Genomic DNA, 13,730 nt, shown 5'->3' on the forward strand with positions numbered 1-13,730 from the left:
CCGCCAGTTAAACTCCCTCCACAATTACCACAATAAGATCCAACCTAACATTTCCTTCTCCATGGAAAAAGAAGTTTACGGCTCAATTAACTTCTTAGACCTGGCAATAACCATAAAAGAAAATAGACAGGAGTTCTCTATTTTCAGGAAAACCACATATACAGATCATATAATTCCCAATGATTCCACCCACGATTTTTTTGCAGAAATAATCAGCCCTCCACTCGAAGATACATTGTCTCCTGTACACCGCCCGATTCCCCCATGAATTTCAATAAGTATCTCAGAACAATTACAAATATAGCCACCAGCAATGGATACAATCCTGGTTGGAAAAATAATACAAAAGAAGTAGAAAACAATGGCCATAAGGCACATGTCCCCCTCTCAGCCTTCCACTTCTACAGACTTCAGGTGGTGTTCGATCCCTTTTCTGGGAGATATCTCCTATAAAATCTCAAATCACCTTCCAACTACACTCAGAGCGGCCTTTGACACACCCCTTACTCTCTCCAAACTCTTTGCTAATGGCAAAGACCAACACTATATATTTTATAATTCAGGCATCTACAAAAATTAATGTGATAATCACAACACTTAATTTATTGGTCAAACTGGGAAAAATTTCAAAACATGAGCCCAAGAACACACCAGGTGTCACAAAAAGCAAAACCCCAATTTCCTCTTCACAAAACGCCTCTTAAGTTGTAACCATAATAGCAATTTTGTCCCAGAAATACTACATATCCTCCCTGAAGGATTGAAAATGGATCCTTTAGGGCTAATCGAGATTAGAAGGCACTTGGCGGATCCCAATACAAGTCTTTGTAATGAGTAATTATATGCCCATCCCTCCCCTCTCCTTTCCAAAAAACTGACCTTGAGAGTAAACAAACCCAATGGTTCAACGTACTCAGTTGTATATATGACTGGACCCTATGAAATGTCTCAACCAGAACAATACCCTTCTGCCATTTTGTTTTCTCTTTACTCGACCACCGACTTTCCTTATGAGGGTAAAAAGAAACTAAACAGTTCCACCTAGAAGATTTTAACATTTCTGGTGGAAATGTTAAGTTTCTTTGTAACCTCATAATGAAGGAATTCCAAAAAGTTAAACCTGAAACTGTTATGTTCACGGACTTTCACTTCCAAAACATTACCCGACCTTACATAGCCACCCCTCTCCCTGAGGTGAAACAAATCCAATGGTTCTAAGTAACTGTCCCCCCCCCCCAAATAAAACCGAACCAGATCCCATGATTAGTCATAACCAAGGTGCCACCAACTCTTCTTTCTTTTACCGGAAAGCCATGGCCACCGACTTTGAAGTCAAGCTACCTTCAACTTTCCCCCCCTTCTCTGTCCGATGGGTATATATTCAATAGCTGTGCGTGTCACTTGTACCTGATGATGCCGCAAGTGGGTGGAAGGCGTTGTGCTGTGAAATAAAGTCTGTGGAAAATTACAAACTCTTTTAAATATGGACATCTTCACTAACATTTTCATTATACACTTAGTGCTGTTTTTCAAAAAACAAAGTTTTCCTCGACTGAACTCTTACTCAAGAGTCAATATCTTTTGAAACTTAACTCATTCTGAAAATTTGATGACGGTAGATTTGATATATGCATAAAAATTGCCATAAGGCCTTAATTTATATAGGAAATTATTACAAGTTGGCAGTTTTCCAAGTGGTAACTTACATTTAGTTTACATTAATGCCTATAATTTCAGATTAAATTTGCATTTAGCATAAAATTTATTTAAATTTACATTTATTTAAGGAATGTAAAACTTTATACTGAAAAATTGCAATAGAAGCAGACGCTTTTATCTCCAGACTTATCAAATGCTTCCGTAGACATTGGACATACCTCTAATGCAGCAAAAATGTACAGGAAAAAATGTATCACTTTCAATAAAATTACTATCTCTAACTCTGTGGAATTAGTCAATAATTTCAATGAATGAGTTGGGAGATATTTCAGCTACCGCTTACCACAAACCTTCAGTTCACTTCTCTAACTTATGAAATGGATATCTTCTGGACCCTTTTCTCATTCAAATCACCAATCATTAGACCAACTGTAATTATTGGAACTTAAACTTTTGTGCATAATGATGAACTTTTGTCTGACTTGTTCTTCTTGTGAACTCGTCCATGGGAGTTAAGTGTGTGTAAAGTTTTCGTTCCATTCTCCATGCTCAGTATGCTTATTCCTTATTCATTTAAAGTTTATTTGTGTTTTGCATTGTTTGGTTCATAATCCAATGTAATAGCCATTCAGGTGGTTTTTGGATTTAGTTCAATAAATGTGTTAATAAGGGGAAGACACTCATGCCAAGAAATAACTCGCCAAACTGGATAGAGGCAATGGAAATATCAAAGTAATTTCCTGAAATTTATTTCACTTTTCTACTTATTCACCATGTACATTCTGTCACTTATCCCATCTCTTTACACATCATTGATAGCCAACAGCAAAGAAATCTTTTGTTTAATATCGCAGTGAACAAGTAACCTCTTGGGCAAGGGCATCATCATCTTCAAAACGTCTGCCTTCCAAATGATTTTTTAAGGGCTCGAACAGATGAAAATCACTCAGTGTTAAGCCGGGACTTTACAGTGAATATATATCAGTGGAAACTGATAGAGATAGTAAGTAGCATTGCATGGTTTCAAAACTTTGTTTTTGAGGAAAGAGATAAGTGTGTATTGAATGTTTTAATATGTGTGTATAGAGGTATGAGATGGGTAGATGGATGTATGAAGGGAAAAACTAAAAAAATTGATGTTCAAAGAAGAAGGTTAGGTTGGGTGATCATGCTTTAGTCCACAATGTGTTACTTTAAGGTCCATGCCTATTTCTATACAGTTAATTACAAATCAAGTTGTCTAAAAATTAGAAAAGAGACTAATACGCCAGGAAACATAATTACCAATCAGTGCATATGTATAATCTCTTTGAAATATCAATTGGCTCATTACCTGCCCCTCTGTGGAATTATTTTTGTGACTCTGCTTCATGATGAGTACCCTTTGAATAACATTTTTTAAACGCCATGCAAAATAATTTCATTGATATTGTGAGATCAGTTGATTTAACTTATCAATGGAAAGGAATAAAAATCCTTACGAGCTCGCATTAGTGGAGTCCATCCATATGTGTCTTTAGCCTCTATGTTGGCTCCATTCACCAAGGCAAAATCGACAGCCTCCACTTGTGATGCTTCCACTGCATAGTGTAATGCTGTGCATCCACACCTTTATAAAAGAAATTAGAGGTTTTAATCATTGATTCAGAGTATGCTTAGTTGTCAACTTTATATCATTGACACTAAAAAATTTTCTCTTGACTATAATTAAGGGGACGGTTAGGAACATGAACAATTTCCAAGCATGATTGAGAAAGAAGAATTTTGAGTAACTCTTTCCCTAATATCTCTACGAAATTTAAAAACTCTTCTTATAAAATGTCTGCATAATGAAGCATATTTGTGTTATAATCTTTCAGTTCATTTCAATGTAAGAATGCCGACCTATTTGTCTAAATTTCTGGATTTTAATGTGGTAATAATAATTTAATATATTTTATTTTTCTAGCAGACACAGCGTACAGTATTGGTTGCATATAGTGATTAGCGTGTTTCTTAAACAAAACAAGAGTAGCTTTTTACTCATTAAATCCTGTATGGGTTTTGTTAATAATTATAAATCCTGAGAAGTTCCTCTTAAGTGTCCTTTTATTTTCAACCTTACCTTTATATTTCATTCTTGAAGCCCTGTGAAAAAAAGTAAAGCAAATTCTGTCCTTTATCACATTAACATTGTACTGATATGGGACAAGCTGAAACAAATGTGCTTTTCATTGTGTAGCAACCATAATTGCTACTCAATCACTTTGAAATAAGCCATCTGATGTCAAAGATTGAAATGGAAACCCATAAATTTGCATTTTGAGCATACCCATCCTCATCAGTCTGCTATATAACATGACTACATATGGATACATTCTTAAATGTCTCCAGAGTCTGTCCCAAAAATAAGTAGTCTTTTTTGAGCCAATGGGCATTATCTCCAATGAGTTTGTGCCACAAGAACATACAGTGAGTTGTAAGTTTTATATGGATGTCCTCAAAAGGCTGTGAAAAGAGTGCAATGCATCATGAAGATCTTTGCCAACTTAGGGATTCTCTATAATAACAGAATGTGTTACACTACCTTCCTCATGACTGAGTACCTAGCCAAGCACAGGGTGGCTAAACCAAGAATAAAAAGGAGCTTGAAAGGCATTTTGGAAAACTGGATAACGTGAAAAACGCCATGATGAGGGGCCTGAACAAGTTCCTCATTGACACCTTCCAAGAGGCATACCATGACTGGCATCAATGTGTCAATGATGCTATTTTGAAGAATTTTAGTCATTTTTTCTTTGATCTGTGGTACATTTTTTTCCTGGATTTATTATAATTATTTTCAGGATAGACCTTTCTCAAGGTCATTCCTCAAATAATTTTTATGGAGGAAGTTGTGTAGCTACTCTTTTATTTCAAAGTTTACATGTTATCACATAATTGAATTCATATGAAAAATGCTAATCATTACTAGCCTGTCCTTTGTTTCCCACTGTGCCCCAGCCTCACATAGCTTGGTTGCAGCTTTTATGTGGCCATTTTGGAGTGAAATCATCAATGCAGTTTTCCCCACTCCTGCACTTCCCTGCTCAACATTTGAGCCTGCCCACAACAAAATTCCCATTGCTCCAATGTCTCCTGTTGCTGATGCTTCCATTAGAGGAGTTAGTCCTCGTGTGTTGTAAATGTCAACTGCAGCCATCCTATTTGATTATTTTTTTATATTATTATGACACCAAAATAACAGTGCTTAATTTTCATTGGAATAGCCTCATACTACTTAAATATATCTTTACTCACCTTGAGCTAATCAACTGACGGAGAGCTGACAGGTTTCCTTTTCGAATTGCCTGATGAATGTCAGTGATGGCCACTGGTTCTTCTAGTAAACAAAATGTGAATATGATTTGTGTAATCCAGCTGAGTTAATTCTTAGTGAAAATATTTGTATCCTAAAGCAAGTTACATATTTAGATCATTGTTCTTAGAAAGATCATTCATAAAACACTATATTGTCACATCTCAAAATTTTCATGATATCCACAAATTTTAATGATGATTATCAACTGACCTAGTTAAATTAACCCGAATCTTCATTTTTCACTTAAAATTTTACTGTGGAATAATGGTTCTTAAAAATAACTAGTATTGAAATTTAACGTACTTTAATAATTAATTAATTCTTAAGATCTGCCTGCACTCTTGTTTAATAAATATTCACAATAACATGTTCTATGTCTCAAGTCTGACCCTAGAACAATAATAATTAAATTAAAAGGCTAGTTCTCTAGGTCCTCAGATGGCCACCAAAGCTAAGCATTCACTCTTGATAGGCTTTAGGAACATTGAAATTTCCAGCTTAATTCATGTTGTAGATTTGGATATTAGCATTCATTATAAAGACATTTGAGTAGGTAACTTAAAAGGAAATGAACTTTATCATAGTAGAGCACATCCATCTCTCATTCAAGTTCTTAATTTCTTAGTAATGATAATATTCATCCATGGCATAGTATCAACTTTTGTGGACATTATCAATTAATATAAAATTCAATGAAAGGTATTTACGAGTACAATGAAATGAAATTTAAAATGTGTGCAGTAAACTAAAGCCATGTTCAATTTGAAAACCAACGCTGATGTACATAAGCAAAGCACATGAGTTTGTGATAACTTAAGGATAACTGCACATAACTCGGCTATATTTGCGAAGAACTAATATTGTGCTGATGTGAAATTGCTGAAATAATTACCCAGAAAAATTATTCAATTTATTAGTGTCATTTTGCGTTACATAATACAAAACATTTTTTTCAAGTTGATGAATTTTCACTTGAACCACAGTTCCCTGTCTTATTAGCATTTTAAGGATCCACTCATTAAAATAAGTGTCTTCTGTTTAATGAATGGTTCAGGTGTCAGTGTGGAATTTTTAACTGCCTTGTTGTGCTCTAGCTCTGTTAATGTTGGGAATGGTGTAAATCAGGGGTCACATAACACTGGCTCTGCCACTGGGACTTGCCCTGCAAACTCAAAAAATAATTAAAACCTGTTGGTAATTTTTTTTTGCAGTCCCAGCTGCACAGAATGGTATAGCCATGTATTTTTTATGGTTCTTCCTTTAAATTATTAATGAGTTACTAATGATATTAAATGATCCAACTAATGGATTTAACCACTTAATTTTTTTTAAATAAATTTTAATAATGGCAAATGAGCTATTACCAAGAAGACAACTTTTATACTATTGTAATGCGCTTAAACTGTACATGTTCTCACAGATAGTGAACAAGAAGCAGCCATATTTTGCTGTAATAAAAATTGCAAATATGTTAATTCCACCTAATGTTTTACTCTTATGACCTGGGTTTCAATACATAGTGATATCTTCAAATCTGTGATTCAGATGTTACGATGTATTGAAACCTGGGTCATTGGATTAAAATATAAAGCAGAATTAACAAAGTTGCAATTTTTTATTCCATAATGGATAAGTTTCACTAAATCAATTATGAAATTTAAGGTTTTTTTCTGAAAGCTATATTTTGGTTGGCTGTAACCCTATCCTCAATGTCTTAAACTATCCTTAGTATCAGCTTTCTGCTAAATTCAATATTTAATATTTTTATTAATTAATTATTTTAAGCATGAACTACAATGTATTGCTAAGCCATTCTGAATGACCTTGCAATCATCGTGAATCACCTATGCAGCATGGACTTCAAGAAATTCATCATTTTAGTCAGTCAAAATTCAATCTGCAATGCAATATGTGGACAGGTTTATTATATGTTGGCATCTGTCCCAAAATAATATACCTCGTGTTCAGCTGTTGTCTGGAATACCCTCTCCTACATCTTTCTTCTGCTTTGAGAACCTCATTACAGGGATTAATCATACATCATACGAGACTATTATTGAATATTGGGAACAATCCGCTCTTATCTGAGCTGGAAATTCTCTTTGAACAATGTATACAAGAGCATTCAAAATGATAATAATAATATAGTAAAATGTTCACATCATGAAATGAGACAATCTACTATAAGTAGTATTTAGATTTGCTTTATATCTTATGGCGTAGTTATAGAAGTCAGTTCTTAATTGGTAAGTTTCTAGATTAACTTGCACATGAATCAAAATATTTACTTCGTACCAAAAATATGCAGGAAAATTCAAAGTGCATTCAACATTTAAGTATGCCCTTCAAAATATTAATATCACACAAGACTTCAAAATGATTACTTGAATGTTAAATTTTTTCTTTATTTTTTGCAGTTTAACAGTTCATGAAAATATCAATCGGTTATTAATTAGTAATGACATTTTGAACTCCAGTGAATCCAACTGAAATCAATCAGTGAACTTCATATAGCATTGCAATAATACTTATAATCAACGTGGGAAAGTTATTATTTGACTTGAAAATTTATGTTATATTGATCTTAAAAGAAGGCATAACCCATGCAAGAATGTCTACCATTGTACAAACTTGGAAGATCATTTATGCAATAATTAGGTTGTGTGAAATTATGCCATAATAGACTTACTCTTCAGTTCCATCAAGTCAAATAATTAAACTAACCTTTAGTTGTGCCAATTAGTAAACCACTCCATGTCACTTTATCCTTCTCAGAACAGGAGACACCAACCCTAAAGTTATAGTAGTTTCCAGGTTCAAGGCCTTTAACTTCATGAGAAGTTTTGTACCCTCTAAAATGAGAGAAAGTTTATTTTATTATACATAAAAAGGTGCTCATTCTTAAAGTTCTAATATAAATAAAAAGTTCCCTCTTTCACATAATAAAAGTCTGAGTGAATGAAATACTAGAATTCCCTCTGAAAACCAGAAAAGAAAATTTATGGATTGCAAATAGTTTTTCAAGGCCTGATTCGGTATAATTAATTATAATCTATCCATAGAATTACTTAATAAGGGAGGAGAAGCAATGATGTTACCCTCTATTTATTTTTACTTTGAAGATGCATCTTCCAAAGTCATCATGTGTATAATCATCATCATCATCATGTGTATAATTTGGCATACAAGTTCTTCCGTGAAGTGTGGGTGTTGAAAAATATGTTTTGATTGTAAAGACTAAATAAATGTGCTGTAGGTACTATCTTAGTCCTTCAATGATGATGTTTCGTCATGCTTTTCAGTCACAACACACTTAACACTTTATTTAAAAATAAATCATTCTTGAATACTGCTGGAAAGTTGACACCCCAACTATTTCTTATTTTAGGCCCCTGATGCATAAATAAACAGCCAAAACATTTTATGATATTATTTTCATGGTAGTACATAGAAGGAACTTTCTCTTGTCCATTTTTCCATAGTGTAACTTCAAGGAAATTTATTATGTTAACTTGCCTACATTTGCATTTTATTGTATGCCATTATATGTTTTAGAGCTCTAATGTCTAGTAGTGCCATTTCTAATTGCTCTCCCTATGAACTACAATCTTTGGTGATAAAATAACTTGCAATTTCTGTTAATAATTAGAGCTATCTAGGTGGAAGCAAAGAAATTGCTTCTAGTTGGGTCACATACGAGCATGCCAGAGATATTGAAGAATGTGAACCAGATGAAAGGTAATCCATGCAGTACCTCTCCCTCAATGTGGCTATTGATCAAGTGATGTTGCCACATTAAAAACACTATTCAGGAAGGCAATGCAAAGCTACCTCACTTATTTATCCAATGATTTATGATTAATACAAATGTGAAAACAAGTTTGTGCGACTACAGGATACAGCCCACTAGGCTGGGTGTCATGCTCAACAGGGAGGAGGCAAGGCAAAACATCAAATGAAATCCTGGCACAGCCAAACTAATTGAAATCAGTGTAAAGAAGATACAAAATAGAATTGTTGCTGTAAAAGAGGGATTTGCTATAATAGGATGATATTAAGGACCAGGGAGTTAGAAAACGTCAAGTAGGCGATGGAGAAATGTAGATATGTCAGGGCTGTGCATGGTGAGATGGAAAATAGAGGTGATTATTGGAGTGAGAGTTTTTATGAAATTCAAGTACAGTGAAGGGGACAACATTCAGTGTGGGTTGACAGCAGTGTTAAGCAAAAAGGTAGTGAGACAGTTATTAGTAGAGAGAAAAGCAGGGTCAATTAACTAAGTTTTCATTCAGGTTAACATTCTAATAAAAAATTATAGGGTGGAATAAGTATACAATATATATAATCAACTAGAGACAATGATTTCAGGTCATCCTAGAAGAAAACACTATAGTGATAGGGGAATTGGAATGCAGTGGTCAGGGAAAGAAACAATGGGAATGATGTAGGAGGCTATGTATGTATTAGAATAAGGAATTGACATCTGGAGAATAGAAAGAGTTTTACAGGAGCATAAAAAAATGCCTTGGTAGCCTTACTGGCTAAAGCACTCAGTCAGCCATCAAAGGATCCAGGTTCTTAATAATCAAGCTCTAGTTTGTCAGTCAACCTAGGGATTGCAAGCATTGCAGAGTGAATTAGAAATTCAGTGCGATAGATATGGGATGAGAACTAATGTAAATAAAACAAAGCTTTTGCGGTTTTCCAGAAAGAGAAAGGCTCAGCTTAACATTATAATAGGTGGGCAAAAACTAGAGCAGGTGGAACAGTTAAGGTATCACAGAAGTGTTTTGGACCAAAAAGGGTCAATGTATTAGGGACGCGAGGAGAATAATTGAGCTGGGCAAAGAGGCTTTCACAAGAAGGGGAGAATTGATGACAAGGACGTTGGGTAAGGATATTAAGAAAACTCAGACTTTAATATGGAGCGTAGTTATGCACGGCACAGAAATATGGTCACGGAAGCAGGATGATGGATGTAGATTGGAGGCTTTTGATAAACGTGGATGTGGAGAAGGTGAAGTGGACAGAAAGGAAAAAATGAAGTGCTGGACATGGTGGGGGAGGAGAGGGGATTGTTGGGAGAAATCATAAGGAGGCAGGAAAAATAGTTAAAAAGCATATTGATCGGCAGTGGGATGTTGAAGATTGTGATAGAGGGGAGAATGTTAGGCAAACGAGGAAATGGAAGGAATAGGATAGGGATATTGGAAGGGAGGAAGTAAGTATGTATACAGAGAAGAAGAGGGGCCTATTGCAGAGTAGGATGTTGTGTTTTTTTTGGAGAAACAAAATATTCATTTGGTGGATGTATCCATCCAAAGCCTGCCTTTATCGGTATATTACCTAATAATAAAATAATTAACATTGATTCTGCATTTGAGATTCCTAAAATGAGCCATGCGACGGGCCAAAAATTATTAACGACTTGCCGATAACTTGTCACCCAATTCTTCGTATCGCCACCTGCGCAATATTGAACACAGTAAACATGCCTCTGCTCCGTATTTTCTAGCTCATTGGGTTCTGATGTATATTTGTCTACTGGCTCCCACTCTAACATGACCGAGTTGAGGGCAGAAGCTCGGAGAGCCGGACGCACGGGTTTCATTGCGGCAGACTAGATCCGAAAAGTTTGATCAATAAACCCGCCCTATTTCCCCGCGAAGCCTTCATTCCACAAACTCCTGTTCATATTTTCCAGCACCAAAAAATTAGCTGCATTCGGAAATTTCTCGATTAGTAAATTAAACGTTTGGGAAGTTTGTTTACTTGGGAAGAACTTCAAGGGAAGTCCAACAAGCTTTAAGTTGGGTCCCATGACTGTAACTTGTTTTCTCCCGAGGTTTGACAAAGAAATGATTCCCCCCGGTAGAAAATGAGTTTCCCCGCCCAAGGCCCTTAACTCGCGAAATAAATGACCGGAGCACCTATTACGTCGATTCGTCATTTTTTTCTGAAGTTGTGAGCCACGTAAGGGACTTGTGAGATTACTTTCTGAATGTTAGGAGTAATTATATAAAAGCAATTATGTGCGATTCAGCGGAAGAATTTTGCATATCTCCCAAATGTTTGTTCTTGGATTACCAAATCCCTACATTAGCCGTCACAATCGTGCAGAGTTTTGGTGTCCTGCCTATCTTTAGCCTGTTATTTTGTTTACGGTTATATAATTTCCATTAAAAGTTAACAATAATTATAATTTATGCGCCGAGGAGGGGGTAAGAATATCCATAAACATCTATCTTATATTCAATCAAATATCTGCAAACGAGCTAGATTGCTGTCAAAGTAGATTATGTGGGTAATTTTACTTTAAAAATTCTTGTTCTTTTACGGAACTCTTTTCCTTTATTATGAATTTGTGCCTAATGCCATTTTAAAACATTTCTACCATAAAATTATCATTAAGGGATCAGTGCAATTTTTACCTCTCAAAGTGTATTTTTTATAATTTTTGGCTATGCTATTAGATATCATGTACAGTGTACCAAACAAAAATTTTGATGTGGCACTGCTCTTTCAATTGTTATAATATCAAACACACATATTTCTTTGCACGAACAAAGCCATAAACTGTCCCTGGAATTTCCATTCCTGGAGGAGCCAAGTGGAGATTCATTTGGTATGCTCAGGAATTAATGTGGCTCCAATTCTTGGCTGGTGTTGTGGAGAAAGTTCTGGTTTTTGATGAAGATATCATAAAAGATGGAGATGCTTCATCAATCATGATGGCCATGAAAATGGAATTGAGTTCTCAAATACACCAATAACATTTTTTAACTTTACTTTTCATTTCATTGATCCTTTAGGATTCAGGGCACTTCATTGAACACAAAACACTTTAATTCACATTTCAAATAACATTTTTTTCAACTTATTATAAATACCTCTCTTGAGTATTTGTAGACCCTTCATTTTTTCAATGAAATTTAGTATTTACAGGTCTACCCATGCATGAGTATTTACCATAGTAATCCACTGCTTGTGCTGCTTTAGAAAAAACAAGCTTTAAATTTATACTCACCCTTCTTTCATGTTCACTGAAATGTTGCCCAAAATACAATCTTATAATTGGATAAATTTCATAATAATTATTATTATTCTACCAACAAAGGTAGGCTTTAGATGGGTGCAGACTGAAGATAAGAATGTTTCTTAGCTTCTTCTTATAGGACACTATAACACATCGACCTACTATAATTACCTTACTTTGCTCATTGATATCCCTCAATTTATTCCTTCGGACATGTATAGCATCTTCCTTCCTGTATCTCAACTGTGTAATGCTCTTCCCACCATCACAGTCTTTAATATTCTATCTTCTCTGCATTCACCTTTCCTGCCTTCTTTGAATTTGTCCCAAAAATCCTCTCTCCTCCTCCACCATGCCAAGTACCTCTTTGTTTGTATTCCTTCTCATTCATTGTGAGTCTTCAGTCCTTCTCCATGCTTACATCTCAAAAGCCTCCATTCTAAGCTTATCATATTGCTTCAAAGACCCTTTTTCTGCACAATTCAATACCATATTCCAAATCAAAATTTGCACTAATCTTTTCATAACATTCTTCTTTTCAACATAACTCAATGACCCTGTCACCAACTCCTTCCATTCTGGGGAAAGTTTCTTCTTTTGATGTAATTCTTTTTCCAATGTCCTCACCACAGTGGAAACTTGCACAATGAGCATAATTCATTCTGGAATATTTCTTGTAAAGCAAAACTCTTTTTAAGAAAAGTATTTTCCCATATAAGTTGATGAAAAATAATATTAAAGATAATGCATTCAACACCAAAAAAATTATGTCTAAGTTATATTCAAAGAAGATTATAGAAGAATTGCTTAGTATCATGAATCATCATCTTTTCTTCTATCACACATTTAACCAACCTAGAATGCAAAATCTATTTGTAAAAATAAAAAAGAAATGGAATAATTATTCTATTATTTACTGTGTTCTCCACTACTGTTATGTACATAGGTACGCCTCAGCTTTTTCTTCAAGAGACCCGTCTCATCAGAAATTAAAATCAGTTGCAGCTGGTAACCCTCATAATCTATGAATTTCTTGACGTCACAAATTAAGTTCTCTGCTGCCTTATGACCATCACCCTCTGATTCTAAGGCAGTAGAGAACTTAATTTGTGATGTCACCGATTCGGTGGAATCTAGCTCTTCTCTTAAAGGAGGGTGAGGCGGACAAATGGGGTGTAAAAAGGAGAAAGGTTGCCTTGCAACTAAGAGCCCTTAAATGCTCTGGACCAGAGCAGTTGAGGTCTCTCAGCTATAAGCTGTCTCAACTTTGCAGACAGAAAGGCAAGTAGATAGGAAAATGACATATCGAGTGAGGTTGAAGGGTGAAAAGAACAGCTCTACTGTCAAAGGATACAGAGGATCCTCTTCATCTTTCCCGGTTGAGCTAAGTGGAGATTCATCTAGCACCAGCTCAGGAAGTGCTATGGCTTCAATGCCTTGTGTTATGGTTTCTGATGGAGATATTGTGAAAACTGGAGATCCTTCACTAGTTATGATTGCCATGAAAATGGAAGTAAGTTCTGAAATACAGGGTTCGTCCGGAAAATAAGTGTACTGACTCCTGGGCTGGGCGCGCCACTCCAGGCGCACCCAGCGCCGCTCTGACGGGCTGCGATTGGAGGGGGATATGTTGGCAAGCGACGCTGAAAAAGGCAGTCGGCTCTGAGCTGTGGTGTAGTGAGGAGCTCTGTTAAC

General features: G+C 35.4%; 1 protein-coding gene across 1 annotated transcript in view; it reads right to left on the reverse strand.

The window, feature by feature from the left end:
- LOC139688093 (fibronectin type 3 and ankyrin repeat domains protein 1-like) overlaps positions 1-12,689 on the reverse strand; it is a 23,793-nt gene extending 11,104 nt beyond the window's left edge. Inside the window, exons 1-5 of the mRNA XM_071585518.1 lie at positions 12,457-12,689; positions 7,724-7,851; positions 4,939-5,020; positions 4,614-4,841; positions 3,141-3,268 (exon numbers count right to left, since the gene is read on the reverse strand). Coding sequence (XP_071441619.1) covers positions 3,141-3,268; positions 4,614-4,841; positions 4,939-5,020; positions 7,724-7,851; positions 12,457-12,689 — 799 coding nt within the window. The remainder of the gene's footprint in view (positions 1-3,140; positions 3,269-4,613; positions 4,842-4,938; positions 5,021-7,723; positions 7,852-12,456) is intronic.
- Between the last annotated feature and the right edge of the window lie 1,041 nt (positions 12,690-13,730).

This window comes from Hetaerina americana, unplaced genomic scaffold (genome assembly GCF_022747635.1).
Source record: "Hetaerina americana unplaced genomic scaffold, ioHetAmer1.1.p SCAF_2, whole genome shotgun sequence".
Lineage (NCBI taxonomy): Eukaryota > Metazoa > Arthropoda > Insecta > Odonata > Calopterygidae > Hetaerina > Hetaerina americana.